General features: G+C 36.3%; 2 protein-coding genes across 2 annotated transcripts; both read right to left on the reverse strand.

Annotated features, from left to right (window-relative positions):
* Positions 1 to 9,291: 9,291 nt before the first annotated feature.
* LOC141763901 (serum amyloid P-component-like) lies at positions 9,292 to 12,530 on the reverse strand. The gene is given in 5 exon segments (XM_074628685.1): positions 9,292 to 10,205; positions 10,207 to 10,272; positions 10,977 to 11,274; positions 11,368 to 11,470; positions 12,453 to 12,530. Coding segments are annotated over 5 exon segments (675 nt in total). The 5' UTR covers positions 12,508 to 12,530; the 3' UTR covers positions 9,292 to 10,052.
* Positions 12,531 to 16,216: 3,686 nt separating this feature from the next.
* LOC141763902 (serum amyloid P-component-like) lies at positions 16,217 to 17,952 on the reverse strand (the record flags this gene model as incomplete). The annotated part of the gene is made up of 4 exons (XM_074628686.1): positions 16,217 to 16,486; positions 16,580 to 16,877; positions 16,971 to 17,073; positions 17,922 to 17,952. Coding segments are annotated over 4 exons (702 nt in total), but the record flags the coding sequence as incomplete, so codon positions are not given.
* Between the last annotated feature and the right edge of the window lie 343 nt (positions 17,953 to 18,295).

Raw genomic sequence — 18,295 nt, forward strand, 5'->3', positions numbered from 1 at the left:
TGCAGTGTCCCTTAAGGTGTATTTTAAAAGCATCCCATATAATCAAAGGATCCGCTGTATCATTATTCACTACAAAGAAATCTTTTATGAATTTGTTTGTTGTATCTATAAACTCTTTATCCTTCATTAGCTTCTGATTTAATTTCCAGTATCCTGGACCCCTATGAAACGTTGTGGTACAAATGCTCAAGGTTATAAGATGATGATCTGACCTAAATCTCTCTTTAATCTCGACTTTATTCATTTTTGGAGTCAAAGAAAATGATGTTAAGAAATAATCTATTCTGCTAGCCTGATTTCCGCGTCTCCATGTATATCTTGTTTGCTTTGGATTTTGCAATCGCCATATGTCAATTAAATCTAGTGAGGTCATGAGGCCAGAAATAGCATTATATGCTCTAGAATGATAATTCTTAGTTTGTATGCCTTTTCGATCCAGATCTACATCCAACACAGTGTTGTAGTCTCCTGTCATTATCAAATTTTTTATCATGTAGTTTTTTCTTTTCTTGCAACATGTTGAATATATCTTGAAAGAAGAGTGGATCATCAGAATGAGGTGCATACAGATTTACTAATACAAATTCTAGGCTATCCACCAATATATCTTGTATAATATATCTACCTGCTTGATGTATTATTGTATCTTTGACCACAATATCTACTTCCTTTTTATACATTATCATTACAACTTTAGAATTTGAGCATCCGTGTGAAAAGTATATGTTATCCCCTCCACTCTGTTTTCCATTTAATCTCATACAGTTGGGTAGAGTGAGTCTCTTGTAAACAAAATATATCATAGTTTTTATCCGTAAGCCAACTAATAAAGTGTCCCCTTTTCTTCCTATCAGCTAAACCGTTACAGTTGAAGCTTGATATTACTAACTTAGACATATTTGATCTTCAGTGGATTCTATACTTTCATGATTCTTGAAAAAAAAAAAAAAGGATGGAAATAATAATAGTGACACCAAAACACGGGAAGGGGCTGAAAATATTTCCTGTTTCTTCCATCCTCTGATGATATATTTTCTATTGTCATATTTCTCTCCCTTTTTAAATAGCGTCTAAGAGAAACATTTTACTATAACAAAACATCCAATCCCAATTTATGAGCGCAAAACTAAGAACAAAAGATCATCAATGCAGAAAATAAAAAAATGATGATCTTTTGTATATAATAGAAAATATATCATCAGAGGATGGAAGAAACAGGAAATATTTTCAGCCCCTTCCCGTTGTTTTGGTGTCACTATTATTATTTCCATCCTTTTTTTTTTTTTCAAGAATCATGAAAGTATAGAATCCACTGAAGATCAAATATGTCTAAGTTAGTAATATCAAGCTTCAACTGTAACGGTTTAGCTGATAGGAAGAAAAGGGGACACTTTATTAGTTGGCTTACGGATAAAAACTATGATATATTTTGTTTACAAGAGACTCACTCTACCCAACTGTATGAGATTAAATGGAAAACAGAGTGGAGGGGATAACATATACTTTTCACACGGATGCTCAAATTCTAAAGTTGTAATGATAATGTATAAAAAGGAAGTAGATATTGTGGTCAAAGATACAATAATACATCAAGCAGGTAGATATATTATACAAGATATATTGGTGGATAGCCTAGAATTTGTATTAGTAAATCTGTATGCACCTCATTCTGATGATCCACTCTTCTTTCAAGATATATTCAACATGTTGCAAGAAAAGAAAAACTACATGATAAAAAATTTGATAATGACAGGAGACTACAACACTGTGTTGGATGTAGATCTGGATCGAAAAGGCATACAAACTAAGAATTATCATTCTAGAGCATATAATGCTATTTCTGGCCTCATGACCTCACTAGATTTAATTGACATATGGCGATTGCAAAATCCAAAGCAAACAAGATATACATGGAGACGCGGAAATCAGGCTAGCAGAATAGATTATTTCTTAACATCATTTTCTTTGACTCCAAAAATGAATAAAGTCGAGATTAAAGAGAGATTTAGGTCAGATCATCATCTTATAACCTTGAGCATTTGTACCACAACGTTTCATAGGGGTCCAGGATACTGGAAATTAAATCAGAAGCTAATGAAGGATAAAGAGTTTATAGATACAACAAACAAATTCATAAAAGATTTCTTTGTAGTGAATAATGATACAGCGGATCCTTTGATTATATGGGATGCTTTTAAAATACACCTTAAGGGGACACTGCATTCAATACAGCTCAAGGAAAAATAAAAATCGTTTGGAGACAGAAAAAATATTGATAGCTGAGATAGAAGATTTAACAGAACGGGTAGACAATAATACAAATGTGTCACAAGCTCTACTGGACAATCTTGAGCACAAGGAAAGAGAGTTAGAAAGACTATGTGCAGAGAAAGCCAACGTATCATATTTGAGAAATAGAATAGAATGGCTGGAAAAATCGGGAGAGATCAACCAAATATTTTTTAAATCTGCAGTATAAAAACACTGTAAAGAAAAATGTTTTGAAGCTTGTAGTAGGAAATAAAATCATTGAAAAAACCAAGGGAAATTTTGCTGGTACAACATAATTATTTTTCAAAATTGTACTCCTTACAGAGCCCACCAGAGGATTTATTGCCTCAAAATACTAGCCCCAATTCTCAAGACGATAATACCGTAAAGGTTAACAGAGAAAGAAAAAAATCTTGTGAGGGACTTATTACGCTGGATGGAATTACATCCAGCTATTAACTCCTTTGAAAAAGGTAAAAAGTCCATGAGCCGATGGCATACCTGTAAACTTTTATCAAACCTTCTATGAGTCTGTTAAAACACCTTTGCTGAACACCTTCAACTGGTCATATAGCAAAAAACAACTTACAGAAACTCAACAGGAAGGTTTAATCTCACTATTATTGAAACAAGATTCAGGTGGAGGGTATAAAGATCCCACTACTCTAAAGAATTGGAGGCCAATCACACTACAATGTAACGATGCTAAAATATTAGCCAAATGTCTTGCAAACAGATTAAAACTAGTACTGCCCAATATTATTCATCCAGATCAGTGTGGCTTCTTACAGTGTCGATCTATCAGTGACAGTATTAGACAAATAATTGAAATAATTGAATATTATGGACTCAACAAAACCCTCTGCTTTCATTTTTTTTTTTTGCTGCCTTTGAGAAAGCTTTCGATAAAGTACGTTTGGATTTTATTTATAAATGTTTAGAATATTTTAACTTTGGAGACTCTTTAATTAGTTGGATAAAAAGTAATGTATAGTAATCCAAAGTGTAAAATAATAAACAATGTTTTTTTTTTCTGAAACAATTAAGCAATATAGAAGATTGAAAGAAGGATGTCCACTGTCTGCGTATCTATTTATTATAGCTATAGAAATCTTAGCACAAAAAGTAAAATGAATAACAACATAGAAGGTTTGAGAATAAATAGTTTGGAATCAAAAATATCAATGTATGCGGACGATGTAAACTTTCAAAATCAACCAAATGTTGCATCCTTTACTGCATTAGTTAAAGAGTTGAATAACTTCTCAGTAATTTTCCTGACTAAAACCTAACTATGATAAAATGTACTGTGCTGCGAATTGGATCTCTGAAAGGTACAAATTTTAAATATCTATAGTAATCTGCCCACTAAAAATGGTCAGATGGCCCAATAGATGTCATTGGTATACATATCCCTAAAGACATGGACCTTATCACGAAGGAAAACTTTGATAGAAAGCTACATACAGTAGACAGAAAATTAAAAAGTTTGGGGAGTGACTAACTTAACTTTATATGGAAAAAAATAACCGTGATAAATTCCTTAGTGATTCCTCAGTTTATCTATATCCTCATGTCATTACCTACCCCCGGAGAGGAGCTGTTTAAAAAATATGAGCAAAATGTGTTCAATTTCATATGGGGTTGGAAGCCTGACAAAATTAAAAGAGCTTATCTGTATAATGATTACAAACACTGTGGACTTAAATTGTTAAACCTTAAGGCACTCAACTTTGCACTAAAAGCATCCTTATACCAAAATGTATCTTAAATCCGCAGTGGTTTTCAGCAAAATGATTGAGGTCTGCTCATCCTCTGTTCCACAAAGAACTCTATCCTTACCTCCAGTTAACTGCTTTTCAGTTCACTATATTAAAGAGAAAGTAATTTCCATACTTATCCGGCTTTTTGGCCGAGGCCATAGTCAGTTGGTTTCAATACCAATATCATCAACCAGTGTGAAGTTATGAAATCCAGAGCCAAGTGTTGTGGTATAATAGAAATATTTTGATTAATGATCACCGTATCTTTATTGAATCAATGTTTGAAAAAAGGAATATTATTTATAAATGACCTCTTGAATAGTGGGGGCGAAATCAAGACTTATGATGAATTTAAAATAGTATACGGTAATGTTTGTGACCTTTTTACATTTAATCAACTCTGTGCAGCTATACCTCAGATCTGGAAAAGGAAGCTATTATTATGTACAAAACAAGTGGCATGTTACCCCTACATTAAGGACACAACATGGATGAATAAGACAAAAATAAACAAGAAAATATATCAGTTATACATGCAACTTAAACACATTTCTGCTACACCAGTAGCTATCCAGTCAAAAATGGGGGTATTTGTTAGACAAATGTATCCCATGGAGGAAAGTATATGCATGTATTTACACAACTTCTTTTGATGTCTCCATTAGAATTTTACAACTAAAACTAATCTACAAATTCTTGCCTACTAAGAGAATGCTAAAAAAATTAAAATGGGGCATCCAACAAGGTGACATATGTAGATTGTGTGAGGAGGAAGAGGAGTCAGACATTCATTTATTTTTGGTATTGTAAGGAAGTTGCATTATTTTGGATTAACGTTGAAAAAAGTGGATCTCAGTCTACAAAATCAAATTTCTATAGTTGTCCTTTATCTATAATGTTTGGTGATTTAAGGGGTGATGGAAAAAAAAAAAAGGAAAAGACCTGAACAACATCATCATTACGATGGGGGAAAGCATTTATATTTAAAGCTATAAAAAGACAACAGTTAAACACTGAACATTTCAAAATGTTTTTAAAACATCAGTGGGTTCTTGAGAGGGATGTTAATAGAAATAAAAGAACAGAATATCATTTTTGATCATGGGTGGGCTACTTTGAGTCATGGGTGAGGATTGGAGTTAAACAAAATTAATTAATAAGTAATGTCGACAAAAAAGTCAACTAAAGGGATGTAAATATGTCCTTTTTTTTTTTTTTGTCTGTAAAATAGAATAGATAACTGTGTAAGCGAATGTGTCTAAGTGGATATCTATATGTAAGCGGGTGTGGATATAGACATATGTATATACTGTATGTGTGTGTGTGTGTATCTACACACATAGTCAAAATTGTTGGTACCCTTCCGTTAAAAGAAAGAATAAAAAAAAAACAATGGTCACTGAAATAACTTGAAACTGACAAAAAGTAATAATAAAAATTTATTGAAAATGAACTAATGAAAATCAGCTAATGTTTTTGAATTTTGGTTCAGAATCATTTAAAAAAACAAACTAATGAAGCTGGCCTGGACAAAATGATGGTACCCCTAGAAAAGATTGAAAATAATTTGACCATATGGGGCACATTAAACATTGGCTGTGTCTAAGTGGATATCTATATGTACGCGGGTGTGGATATAGACATATGTATATACTGTATGTGTGTGTGTGTGTGTGTGTGTGTGTGTGTGTGTGTGTGTGTGTGTGTGTGTATCTACACACATAGTCAAAATTGTTGGTACCCTTCCGTTAAAGAAAGAATAAAAAAAAAACAATGGTCACTGAAATAACTTGGAACTGACAAAAAAGTAATAATAAATAAAAATGTATTGAAAATGAACTAATGAAAATCAGCTAATGTTTTTGAATTTTGGTTCAGAATCATTTAAAAAAAACAAACTAATGAAGCTGTCCTGGACAAAAATGATGGTACCCCTAGAAAAGATTGAAAATAATTTGACCATAGGGACATATTAAACATTGGTATCATGGTGTGTACCACACTGAACATGGACCACAGAAAGCTAAGGAGAGAGTTGTCTCAGGAGATTAGAAAGAAAATTATAGACAAGCATGTTAAAGGTAAAAGCTATAAGACCATCTCCAAGCAGCCTGATGTGTTTAGGCAGTTGATTGCACGCTAAAATACCCAAGAAATTTGTCCCATTAATAATTATTTTTCTAACAATGCTAGTTAGTTCTATAGTATTCATAGTGTTAGTAGTAGTCCATGAGCCATTTTCTCCTGTTTGAGCCAAAGTGGACTTAATGGCAGACAACCCCGGAGGACACCAAATCATAAAAAAGTGAGACTGGAATATGCCAAAATGCATATTGACAAGCCACAAAGCTTCTTGGAGAATGTCTTTTGGACAGATGAGACAAAACTGGGGCTTTTTGGCAAGTCACATCAGCTCTATGTTCACAGACGCCAAAAATGAAGCATCCAAAGAAAAGAACACTGTACCTAATGTGCAAAATGCAAGAGTGGCGTTAGGAAAAGCGTCCTCTTCAAAAGTTGTGAAGTTTGGTAAACACGACCTCAGCTGAATGCTGACTATATACACAAAGTGTAGGTAAAAGATGGAGCTAGTGACATCTCATGAATACGCATGGTTGACAGGCCTTGAGGTTGCCCCATTCACACTACATACATTTTTTTTTTTTTTTTTTTTTTTTAAAAACCCACTATATTGTAACTCTACCGACATTGCACCGCTTTTTTTTTTTTGGGAGATGACTACAAGCAAAATTAGTGGTGTACTAACACACATCTACCAATTTAAAATGTTAACAAATCATTACAGCACAGATACATCTCCTAAAGAATTTTAGGAGATGGCATACAAGAGATGACCCCCATCCCGCTCACATCCACCCCATTTGTCCCTGGATACATGCTGATATCTATTACAAACAATACCACCCCATACCCCACCCCCTCTCACAGATACATCTCATAAAGAATTTTAGGAGATGACATGAAGGAGATGACATACTTCCCTTCTCACACCATTTGTCCTGGATACATGTTAATATCGACTACGAACAACGCTAATCCATACACCCTCTCACAAACAACCATATGGTTACAGGATCCATGCTGCTATAGCCTGCAAACAGTACCAACCACCACAGCATCAAAAGCCATAAACATTTTGACCACAGCACACTAGGCTTTGTTTGAACTTTTAATGATACTGTAATAAAAAAGACACCTCTTGGATACAACGGAGTTCACATATAGGGATACCACTGTGTTTTGTTCACTGAACCAGTATCAACAGGAGGGGGTCTTCTTTTGTTTACTGAGCAACTGATAACATCTTGGATACAACCTACTTTTTTTTTTATCTGACTCAGGATCAACAGTATGGGTCTTCTGTGGAAACACCAAAAAGCAAAAACCCCTGGTCACAGGGACCAGGGGTTTGTTTGAACTTTTAATGATACTGTAATAAAAGACACATATTGGGATACAACTGTATTTTTTATCTGCATCAGGATCCACAGGATGGGGTCTTTCTTTTTTTGTTGTGGAGCAACTGATAACACCTTACAGCAGACACCTTTGGACAACTACCAATAATTAACATCAGCCCTAGGGTTACAAAAAGGACACCAGGGTCACCAAGGGTTCACCTGTATCCCCACACACACACACGCGCGCGCGCGTGTGCACGCGCGCACACGCACGCGCATGCTCACGTGCACGCGCATTTCACATGCACGCGCAAACGCACCCCCTCTATACTACTGACACATATCATGAATCATATTTCATGAAGAATTCACTCAGGATTCATCTGTAAAATGTACACTTGGAATATAAAAACACACTAACATGATTGTAATGACACCATCCAAATCATCCATTTATTTTTTTTTTCCTCTGCCAACTAAAGTTAGTTCAGAAAAAAAATCATACAAAAGAGGCAATAGCATACAAAAATGAGTTATTATAAAGACACTAATGTGAAAAAAGCAGTATATCAAAATATCTTTTGTCTGCTTATTATTAAGTTTGAATTTTAAGCTCCTTAAAATCAAAGAATTGTCATTCATGTTGCCCGAACTATAGTAAATCTAAATATTGGACTGTGAGAGACCATGCAGGGAGGTACAAAAGGTTGCTGACAAGTAAACAATGATCCCTAATCTATTATATCCAACGCATAGTCCATCTCTAACAGAAACACTTGCTGCAGCTTAAAGGAATCATTGTTTGTGCACTAGCTAATAGACACTGACTCTGAGATTATGCTGAAGAGGAATTAGTTAATTGCAAACCTATAGATTGTACAGTGAAAATAAGCACGGGGTGAGAACACAGCCCTGAGGCTGAGATGAAAGGATGCAAACACACCTATGCATATCTCGTAAAGCCGAGGATGACAACATGGGACACATTTTGTTCTTTTGCTCTGAGAGCAATCATTAAAAGGGTATCTGGGTGAGGTTGTGATACCTGTCAACAAGATATTAGGTCACAGCATCTTACATCATGTTCCATTGAGTGGGTTGATGGAATTAAAGCGGAGGTGAAGTTTAAAAAAAAGGATGCAGGTGTGTTTGTTCATTCTAATTGTTGCAGGGCGTGGTGGAGTGCTATGTTGACTTCATCCTCAGCAGACTGGCTTGGTAGGTCAATTGATGTGGGAAGGTGCAGAATTTCAGGTTTAATAGAAAATAGGAAATTGTAAACAAAGCAGTACACAGGAAATTAAAGAATACAAACACACCCATGCATATCTCATAAGGCCGAGGATGACAATGGGACACATTTTGTTCTTTTGCTCTGAGAGCAATTGTTAAAAGGGTATTTGGGTGATGTTTTGATACCTGTCAACAAGATAATAGGTCACAGCAAGTATTGAGCAGAACTGAATCAAAATGAATGGAATTCAAGACTAGTAAATAAGCTGCAGGATCATGCTTACAGACATAATCATAGGACATTTATTCACAAAATTGAGTTTATTATAACTCTCGCTGCCCGACGACCTATCCTAACCTTAGCTATTCAAGGTTAATGTCTAACCTTAACCATTCAAGGTCAATGCCTAATCTAAATTATTCAAGGTCAATGCTTAACCTTTACCATCACGCGAGAGGTTCCCAAATCATGTGTTACTTTCTAGACACGACCCGATATTATCCATCTTGGCAAGAAACCTTCAAGGCTACATTATTACCAAAGTCCTATTTCATTTATGATAAACTCTTACAGAGTAGCCTCTGCTTTTTGAAGCAATAAGTTTTGGTTCTCCGGTAGATATATTTATTTAATTGTTTCAGAAACAAAGTAAGAGAAGTGTTTACATGATATCCAATTCATTATTTACAATACAATATTATATTTTCCTTACAATATTGCATCGTTGAGCTTAGCTAGTTGTTGAGCTACAGACGTTGTTAAACACAATACAACTTTACTTTACATCAAAAACGTGTTACAGATACAACTAGTCGCAAATAAGACCATTGGGAGATGAAATGAAGAACACAGAAGGTGTAGCCATCAAAAGAGGAGACATTTACAGTAGAGTACTCACAAGCTACTACTGAAGAGCACACACAATGTGTCATATCTATGAAAGCAATATCTTTGGGAAAGAAAAGTATATACAGAACTGATGTAATACATCTGAACTTTTTTTTCATCTCCAGCTGGATTACATTTTTTGATGCAATGGCATGAATTCACAAGTTAGCTTTGACGGGATTAAAGATTGTTTCACACATTTTACGAGGGAACACAAAATAAAAAAAAAAAAAACACTCACAGTGTTAAACACTCATAAGTAAAAAAAAAAGCATTGTGTTACAATGAACTGACAAACAAATAAAGCAAAAGAGAATAATAATAATAATAATAATAATAATAATAATAATAATAATAATAATAATAATAATAATAATAATAAAAGAGAAAAACAATCTAAACTTTGTTTTAACTCATTTTAAGAAATTCTTTTACTTTTCCATTCGAGATTTTTTTTTTTGACTCTGCAAACGTTTAATAACAGTTTCTTTGTTTATCTTCTATCAGCACTCTTCCTATGGTCTGGAACGACAACGCACTCCAGTTGAGCACATTCCCTGGAGGGAATTTTAGACGATCTGAGTAGCTCTGGATCTCACAGGAGGAGAGGGTGTAGTCCCACAGGTGGGACATCAGACATCATGCCAACGAAAGACTGATTAATGTCAAAGCCTCCACCATGGGAATCCTGTTCCTGTGAATTTGCAGACATTTGAGATAACATCTATATAAATGCAATATTTTGTATAGGCCATTTGAACACATAAAACAAATCACAAGGTAGCAATAGAATAGTTTGACAATTGGGGAAATACACTTATTACTTATTCGCTAACCTGCCAAGGTTTAGATGAGAAGATTATTACTTACTGAATGTAAGATTGCCCTAAATATGTTGCTGGAGCCAACAGTCAGTCAGCTTAGCGTAGCACAAAGACTGGAAACGGGTGGAAACAGCTAGCCAGACTCTGTCCGAAGTATCAGCTCACAATTTTATTTTTTTCTCAGATGCTTTGTCCAAAGCAATAAACAAATTAATTTTAAATCCATTACAAAATAAAATAAGAAAGACCAAAAAACAACAACAGTTGACTGTTTTATGAGACGTGCACGGAGTTCCAGGTGCCAGGAAACCAGCTGAGATGACGACGAGGACAGAGGAGTTACTGCTCCTGCTAGAAATAGTCCAGCACATAACCCTCCTTAAAATGGGGAAATTATTATTTTTTTAACTTTTTGGACAGAGCTTCCAGTCTTTGTGCTAAGCTAAGCTAACGGGCTGCCGACTCTACACATTTCAAACTGACCTTCTCATCTAACTCTCTCGCGAAAAAGCTAATCAGCGTATTTCCTATAAGGTTGAACCATTTCTTTAAGTATGGTGCTTAAAAACTGTACCTGTCCTAAAACAATTATAATGGGGCCGCTGATGCTGGATCCAGAGCTGATGAACTTCCTACTTGAGGGTTTTCCATCCAACCACAGCTGTACCAGTCCAGACGCAGAGTCCCATGTGGTACAAATTGAGTGCCACGTGTTCAGTTTGTAGTCCTGCCCTCTTATGTCTACATATTTATTCCTGATCCAGAGGTCAATCTCATCGTTTGCACCATCCTTGAAAATCAGAACGTCATTGTCAACAGAAGGGGTGGCCATAGAGAAAAGGCTGTGAGTTCTACGGAGGTCTGTAAAGGATCTGTAGGCATCACAAAGACATTATCATAGATGAATATTTCTACAGTCAGACACACAGTGGGTTGTTTCATTCATTTTGCATATTCAACCTCACCTGAGACAAACGGTCACAGCCCTCAAAACCTGTCTTGATGTAGTCAGCCTCACATGAGCTGTGTTGGTTTGTTGCGGGAAGGTGAACATTTTACCTGACAGATCTTTGAAAAAGAGAGAAATTCTAATTCAGAATGTGAAAAGTAAATTATATAATGAGAACACAATTACACAGAAATATATTCAGTGGACAAACCGGTGGATCTCTGCCCCCGACTGACCAAAAATTAATGAATGCAGCTTCAACTGAGTTTTGATATCAATTGTACTGATCTGCTTTGTTTTACACACTTAAATAAACAACAACTTCATTCAATGGGACATGTTTCATCACGTCTCCCAGTTCTTTGATAGTAAATCACACACACTCCATCATGGCCTTTTGATTGTTTATGCAAGGCAGACAGGAGCATAACAGGAAAAGATGTTTTGAGAAGACATAAACGCATAAGATCAAATCACTGGATTAATTGTGGCAACAAATCTGAAACATGTTGAATTTACTGTGTACTTTGCCATCCGTAGAGCCACACCACCAGCGCAGCTAAGCTGAACTTTGCCCTCTGCACTACCTGCCCACAGCTGCTGTCTGTCTCGTGGTGTTTCTCGCGAGACATTCGCGACTTCTCATTGAAAATGAATTGGAGCTGATGGGCTCACTTTCCCTCCCTGCTCTACATTGGAATTGTTTACTTATCCCGATTGCCAACTTGTTGATGAACGAAAGGCTGCAAGTTAAACAATTTTCTTCATAGATATTTAAGATTCTATTTTTTTCTGCATTGTACTATTTAAATGAATGACAATGATAGTAGAAGTATGACTATGGACAATACTAATAATTTACTCATACATTCTAAATGTTTTGCCCAATTGTTGCTTTTAATGTAAAGCTCATATTCCTCATTATTTGTTTCATCCTATTAATTTAGGAAAAAAATATTTGTACATACCCAAAAAGAGTGAGCATAAAGGTAACAAAAATCAAAAAGATAACAAACTCCTGTAAGCCAGATGTCATGTATCTTTCTTGGGATGTTTCATTTTGGCATTCCCTTTGTTAAATGAAGAATATATATTTTTTACCTTGAGGAATGGCAGCACATGCTGTCAGCATCACCAGTAGAAGATACAACGCCATCTAATACAAAGACAAATAATCACTGTACAAAATGCAGAGAGTTATATGTAATGAAAATAATAATAATAACAATACTTTAAATGCTAATAGCTCAAATGTCAGTGTGTAGTAGACTAAAGATGAATGAAGTTGGACCACTACAATATGTAATACAGGTAGAAAATCATGCATTGAGCTTACCTTGAATCCTGTGTCAGAATGTTTTGTGCAAGTGTATGGGATTGTGAGTTTTATACTATGGCTGCTTCCTCATTGTTGTTATTATCTGTGTGTTTTTTTCTTGTCTCCTTCCTTGTATGCAATTTATGGCTTCAGATTCCAGTAATTTGCAAATGTATAACAATAAGTGAGGGCTCGTAAAACTGTTTTATAAGGCAAATTACACTTATCAAAATAGACTTTGAGCTGCTTAGTCACTTTACAAAATGAAAAACAAACAAGACAAAACAGTTACAGTTGTATTTTTACCTCCTGCCAAGGAGGTTATGTTTTCGGTTTGATTTGTTTGTCTGTTTGTCAGCAGGATTATGGAAAAATAACTGGCCCAATTTTCATGGAACTTGGTGGAAGGATGTAGCATGAGCCAAGGACGAACCCATTACATTTTGGAGCGAATCCAGATACATGCATTATTGTTCACTTTCGTCAACATTGCAAAACAGGGCATTTGGCCTTGGTGGACCTCCGAGTGCCCTTCTTCCGTTTTAACATTTAATCGACCCGAACGCCTATCTGTAATTACATTTTAGATATCCATAATAGAATTTATGCTCGTCAAAATTGTATTCTCACTAGTCAGAATGGCAATTAGAGATACCCACAATGACATTCTTACTAGACATCTACAACTTTGGTTGTGTTAGTCAAAACTAAATTCAAGATATCCTTAAAAAAGTACAAGTGGCCGTTTTAACATTTAATAGCTAGACTGGATATATATTGCAGTTATCTGTAATTCAATTACAGATATCTGCAATATATATTCCAGTCTAGCTATTAAATGTTAAAACGACTTGCCATACTTCTAGTTAACCATGCTATTGGCATGCCCAAAAGGATGCCAATGTCACTCTGTTGGTCAGTCCTCCACTTTGGTCCAGGCTGAAATATCTCAAGAACTTAAACGGATTGTCAAGACAATTTGTACAAACCTTCATGGTTCACACATGATGCATCCCATAACTTTGATTACACCCTGAGTTTTTGCCTATACTGTGCCACCAGCAGGTTCATATTTGTGGTTTTGAGTGAAATGACATGGATAGCTTGCCATTAAACTTGGCACAGACAGTCCCAACAAGATGATTTGTAATCTTTAGGTTCCATCATAGTGGACTCCTCTGCCAGTAAAGCCTTATCTCACTTCCTCATACAACAAGGACAGACTGCTCATGTGGACTTCTACATTTATACATCATATCTCTTATGCATTTCAAATCCTGAATATAATCATCTGTATATAATAATAATAATAATATAAGTGCTGTACATACAATTAAAAAAGACAATAAGCAAACAGTAAATAACATGATAAATACAACAAAAGATAATAAAACAGGATAATCAATGAAAGGCAAGTCTATAATATATCATATATTTAGATAGTACATATTCAATGTATAGTTCATTCTGTTTAATACTCAAGGACAATTCTGCACCTTATCGTACAGCTTTTAGCAATATTTACTTGACATGTACTAATGTACAATATTGAAGTTGTACCACATTTGTACAGTGTATATTCAGTACATATTAGAGGTTAGACGTTATAGTTGTATCTTTAATCTCTATTCCCTGTTGTTGTTTTTTTAATTCAGCTTTATATTTTTAATGTTATTGATTTATTTCATTATATATACTCTGGTCTTTTAATTGTTTTTGTTTCTTACCTGCTTTATTTGTTTGTTTTGTGATTTATGTGAAGTAGCTGCATATTGTTCAATACTCTGGTTTGTGACAATATTTGGTTTACTTCTAAAACTAATCACATTCCCACCAGTATATATATATATATATATACACACATATGTATATATACATATATACTATACATATACTGTATATAAAATCTCCCTCTCACCCTCGTTGGGTGGTATCTCAAGTTCGGGTCCTCTACCAGAGGTCTGGGAGTTTGAGGGTTCTGCGCAGTATCTTAGCTGTTCCTAGGACTGCGCTCTTCTGGACTGAGGCTTCAGGTGTCGTTCCTGGAATCTTCGGGAGCCACTCTCCCAGTTTGGGGGTCACAGCCAAGAGTGCTCCTACTACCACGGGGACCACGTCGGCTTTGACCTTCCACATTTGTTCCAGCTGTTCTTTCAACCCTTGATACTTCTCAACATTTTCATGTTCCTTCTTCCTGATGTTGCTGTCAGCCTGTATCGCCACATCTATCACCACTGCCCTCCTATGCTGTTTGTCAACCACCACTATGTCCGGTTGGTTAGCCAGCAGCTGCTTGTTAGTTTTGAATCTGAAGTCCCACAGGACCTTAGCCCTGTTGTTCTCAACCACCTTGGGTGGTATGTCCCATTGGGATTTGGGAACTTCTAGTCTGTACTGGGTACAGATGTTTCTGTACACTATCAGCCACTTGGTTGTGCCATTCCATGTACGCTGATCCAGCTTGCATCTAACACCCTGCTACTATGTGCTGGACTGTCTCAGGGGCATCTTTACCCTTTAAGATATATATTTATATATATATATATATATTACATTTTAGATTTAGGCATGATGCAAAAACACCACCTTTCAGTTTTAGTCTGAAGAGAGTATCTGGACCGTAAGACTGAACCATATGTGCTGTGGGCAAAACCAAGACAATGTGGTAGGTGGGGTATATATCAAAGATGCAGAGTGATATTTCTCTGTCGGATAATCCCAACAAGCATTACATGTGGACTTTTTTAATGTTCTCTTCTGTGACGACCCCTGCCTCTCCCTACCGATCTGTTGCCATATTTTGCAGGGACCTGGTGGCAGGGATCCTTAGGGCCAAGTGGGAACACCTGGGCCAACCCTGACTGATGGTGCCTTCAAATGAAACTCGTGAGCTCGTGTTAACGACATGGGAAGTCGTGTACACAATATGCTTGGCATTCAAGTCGTTAAGTCGTGAGAACACTGCTGATAAGCAACGGCAATATTAACATTACTGTCGGCCTCTGGAAGTCACAGAGGCTAACAATTTAGCAAGCTAGCAAGTGTGTCATGTGATGTGAATTTACTGAGGAACCCAAACGCAGAGTTACAGGCAGAAATGTAGTTTAAAATAAAAGCGAGCTTTAATAATATCAAGCTGAATTATCCAAACAACAAAAAGGCAGGGAGGGGAACAAAGTACAAAAAAACAAATCCAACAAACAACAAAAAAAAAAAACTGAGAACAAAACCAAAAATCTCCAACCAGGGAAACACGAGGAACACCAGGATCAGGGCAGGAGGTAACAAGTAAAACGGAGGACAAGGTAGACGGGGCTGGAGAGACAAACGAACCGACAAAGACAGAGGGGAACAAACACAGGTGATTAAACACAGGTGAAACAAATCAGGGCGGGGCAGACAATCAACAAAGGCGGGAAAAACAAACAAAGGTAGGAAGTAAAACCAGACAAGACACAGGAGTGAATTACAAAATAAAACAGGAAACACTGGAATAAGAATATAAAAGAAACCAAACCAAACACAAACCAAAATCACATTAACAGAACTAATAAGAAGAAGACGTCATAAATGACCCTCGACCAAATGTTCTAACAGTTGAGTCACAGATCGGTTGTTTATCTTCTATCAGCACTCTGTCTGTTATGTGGAACTCCAGCGCATTCCAGTTGAGCACATTTCCTGAAGTGAAGGTCATTCCATCCAAGTACTTCTGGATCTCACAGTGGGAAATGGTGTAGTCCCACATGTGGACATCAGACATCATGCCAACGAAAGACTGAGACGAGTCAAAACCTCCACCATGAGAATCCTGCTCCTGTATAGATTAAAGATAAATAGCATTATACAATATTTGTTTAAAATCTAGAGACATAAGGTACAAAAATAATGCTTAGCAATATAACTGTACCTGTCCTAAAACAATTATAATGGGGCCGCTGATGCTGGATCCAGAGCTGATGAACTTCCTACTTGAGGGTTTTCCATCCAACCACAGCTGTACCAGTCCAGACGCAGAGTCCCATGTGGTACAAATTGAGTGCCACGTGTTCAGTTTGTAGTCCTGCCCTCTTATGTCTACATATTTATTCCTGATATGGAGCTGAAACTCATCGTTTGCAGCATCCTTGAGAATCAGAACTTCATTGGAAACAGAAGGGGTGGCCATAGAGAAAAGGGGGTGAGCTCTACGGAGGTCTGTAAAGGATCTGTAGGCATCACAAAGACATTATCATTGATGAATATTTCTACAGTCAGACACACAGTGGGTTGTTTCATTCATTTTGCATATTCAACCTCACCTGAGACAAACGGTCACAGCCCTCAGAACCTGTGTTGATGTAGTCAGCCTCACATGAGATGTGTTGCTTTGTTGTGGGAAGGTGAACATTTTACCTGACAGATCTTTGAAAAAGAGAGAAATTCTAATTCAGAATGTGAAAAATAAATTATATAATGAGAACACAATTACACAGAAATATATTCAGTGGACAAACCGGTGGATCTCTGCCCCCGACTGACCAAAAATGAATGAATGCAGCTTCAACTGAGTTTTGATATCAATTGTACTGATCTGCTTTGTTTTACACACTTAAATAAACAATAACTTCATTCAATGGGACATGTTTCATCACGTCTCCCAGTTCTTTGATAGTAAATCACACACACTCCATCATGGCCTTTTGATTGTTTATGCAGGGCAGACAGGAGCATAACAGGAAAAGATGTTTTGAGAAGACATAAACGCGTAACATCAAATCACTGGATTAATTGTGGCAACAACTCTGAAACATGTTGAATTTACTGTGTACTTTGCTATCCGTAGAACCACACCACTAGGGCAGCTAAGCTGAACTTTGCCCTCTGCACTACCTGCCCACAGCTGCTGTCTGTCTCGTGGTGTTTGCGAGACATTCGCCACTTCTCATAGAAAATGAATTGGAGCTGAGGGGCTCACTGTCCCTCCCTGCCCTACATCGGAATTGTTTACTTATCCCGACTGCCAACTTGTTGATGAACGAAGGGCTGCAAATGAAACAATTGTCGTCATAGATATTTAAGATTATATATTTTTTCTGCATTGTACTATTTAAATGAATGACAATGATAGTAGAAGTATGACTATGGACAATACTAATAATTTCCTCTTACATTCTAAATGTTTTGCCCAATTGTTGCTTTTAATGTAAAGCTCATATTCCTCATTATTTGTTTCATCCTATTAATTTAGGAAAAAAAATATTTGTACATACCCAAAAAGAGTGAGCATGAAGGTAACAAAAATCAAAAAGACAACAAACTCCTGTAAGCCAGATGTCATGTATCTTTTTTGGGATGTTTCATTTTGGCATTCCCTTTGTTAAATGAAGAAGATATATTTTGTATAAAAGATCTGAGTTTGCGACTCAGAGGTACAACACAACTGGTTAGTATATCTGGGTACAGTGCTATATCAAAACATCGTAACCCAAATGACCCTCCCCGTTGGCTACCTTAATCAGTGTAATGATTTACCTTCCTCTAACAGTTGTCCCGTAAATCTGGCCTGTTCTGGTCTAATACAAATAAAAAAACAAATATCTCATTGCAATAACAGGATCAAAGTCTCATTTGACGATGGCTGTTC

The sequence above is a fragment of the Sebastes fasciatus genome, unplaced genomic scaffold (assembly GCF_043250625.1).
Source record: "Sebastes fasciatus isolate fSebFas1 unplaced genomic scaffold, fSebFas1.pri Scaffold_99, whole genome shotgun sequence".
Taxonomy (NCBI): domain Eukaryota; kingdom Metazoa; phylum Chordata; class Actinopteri; order Perciformes; family Sebastidae; genus Sebastes; species Sebastes fasciatus.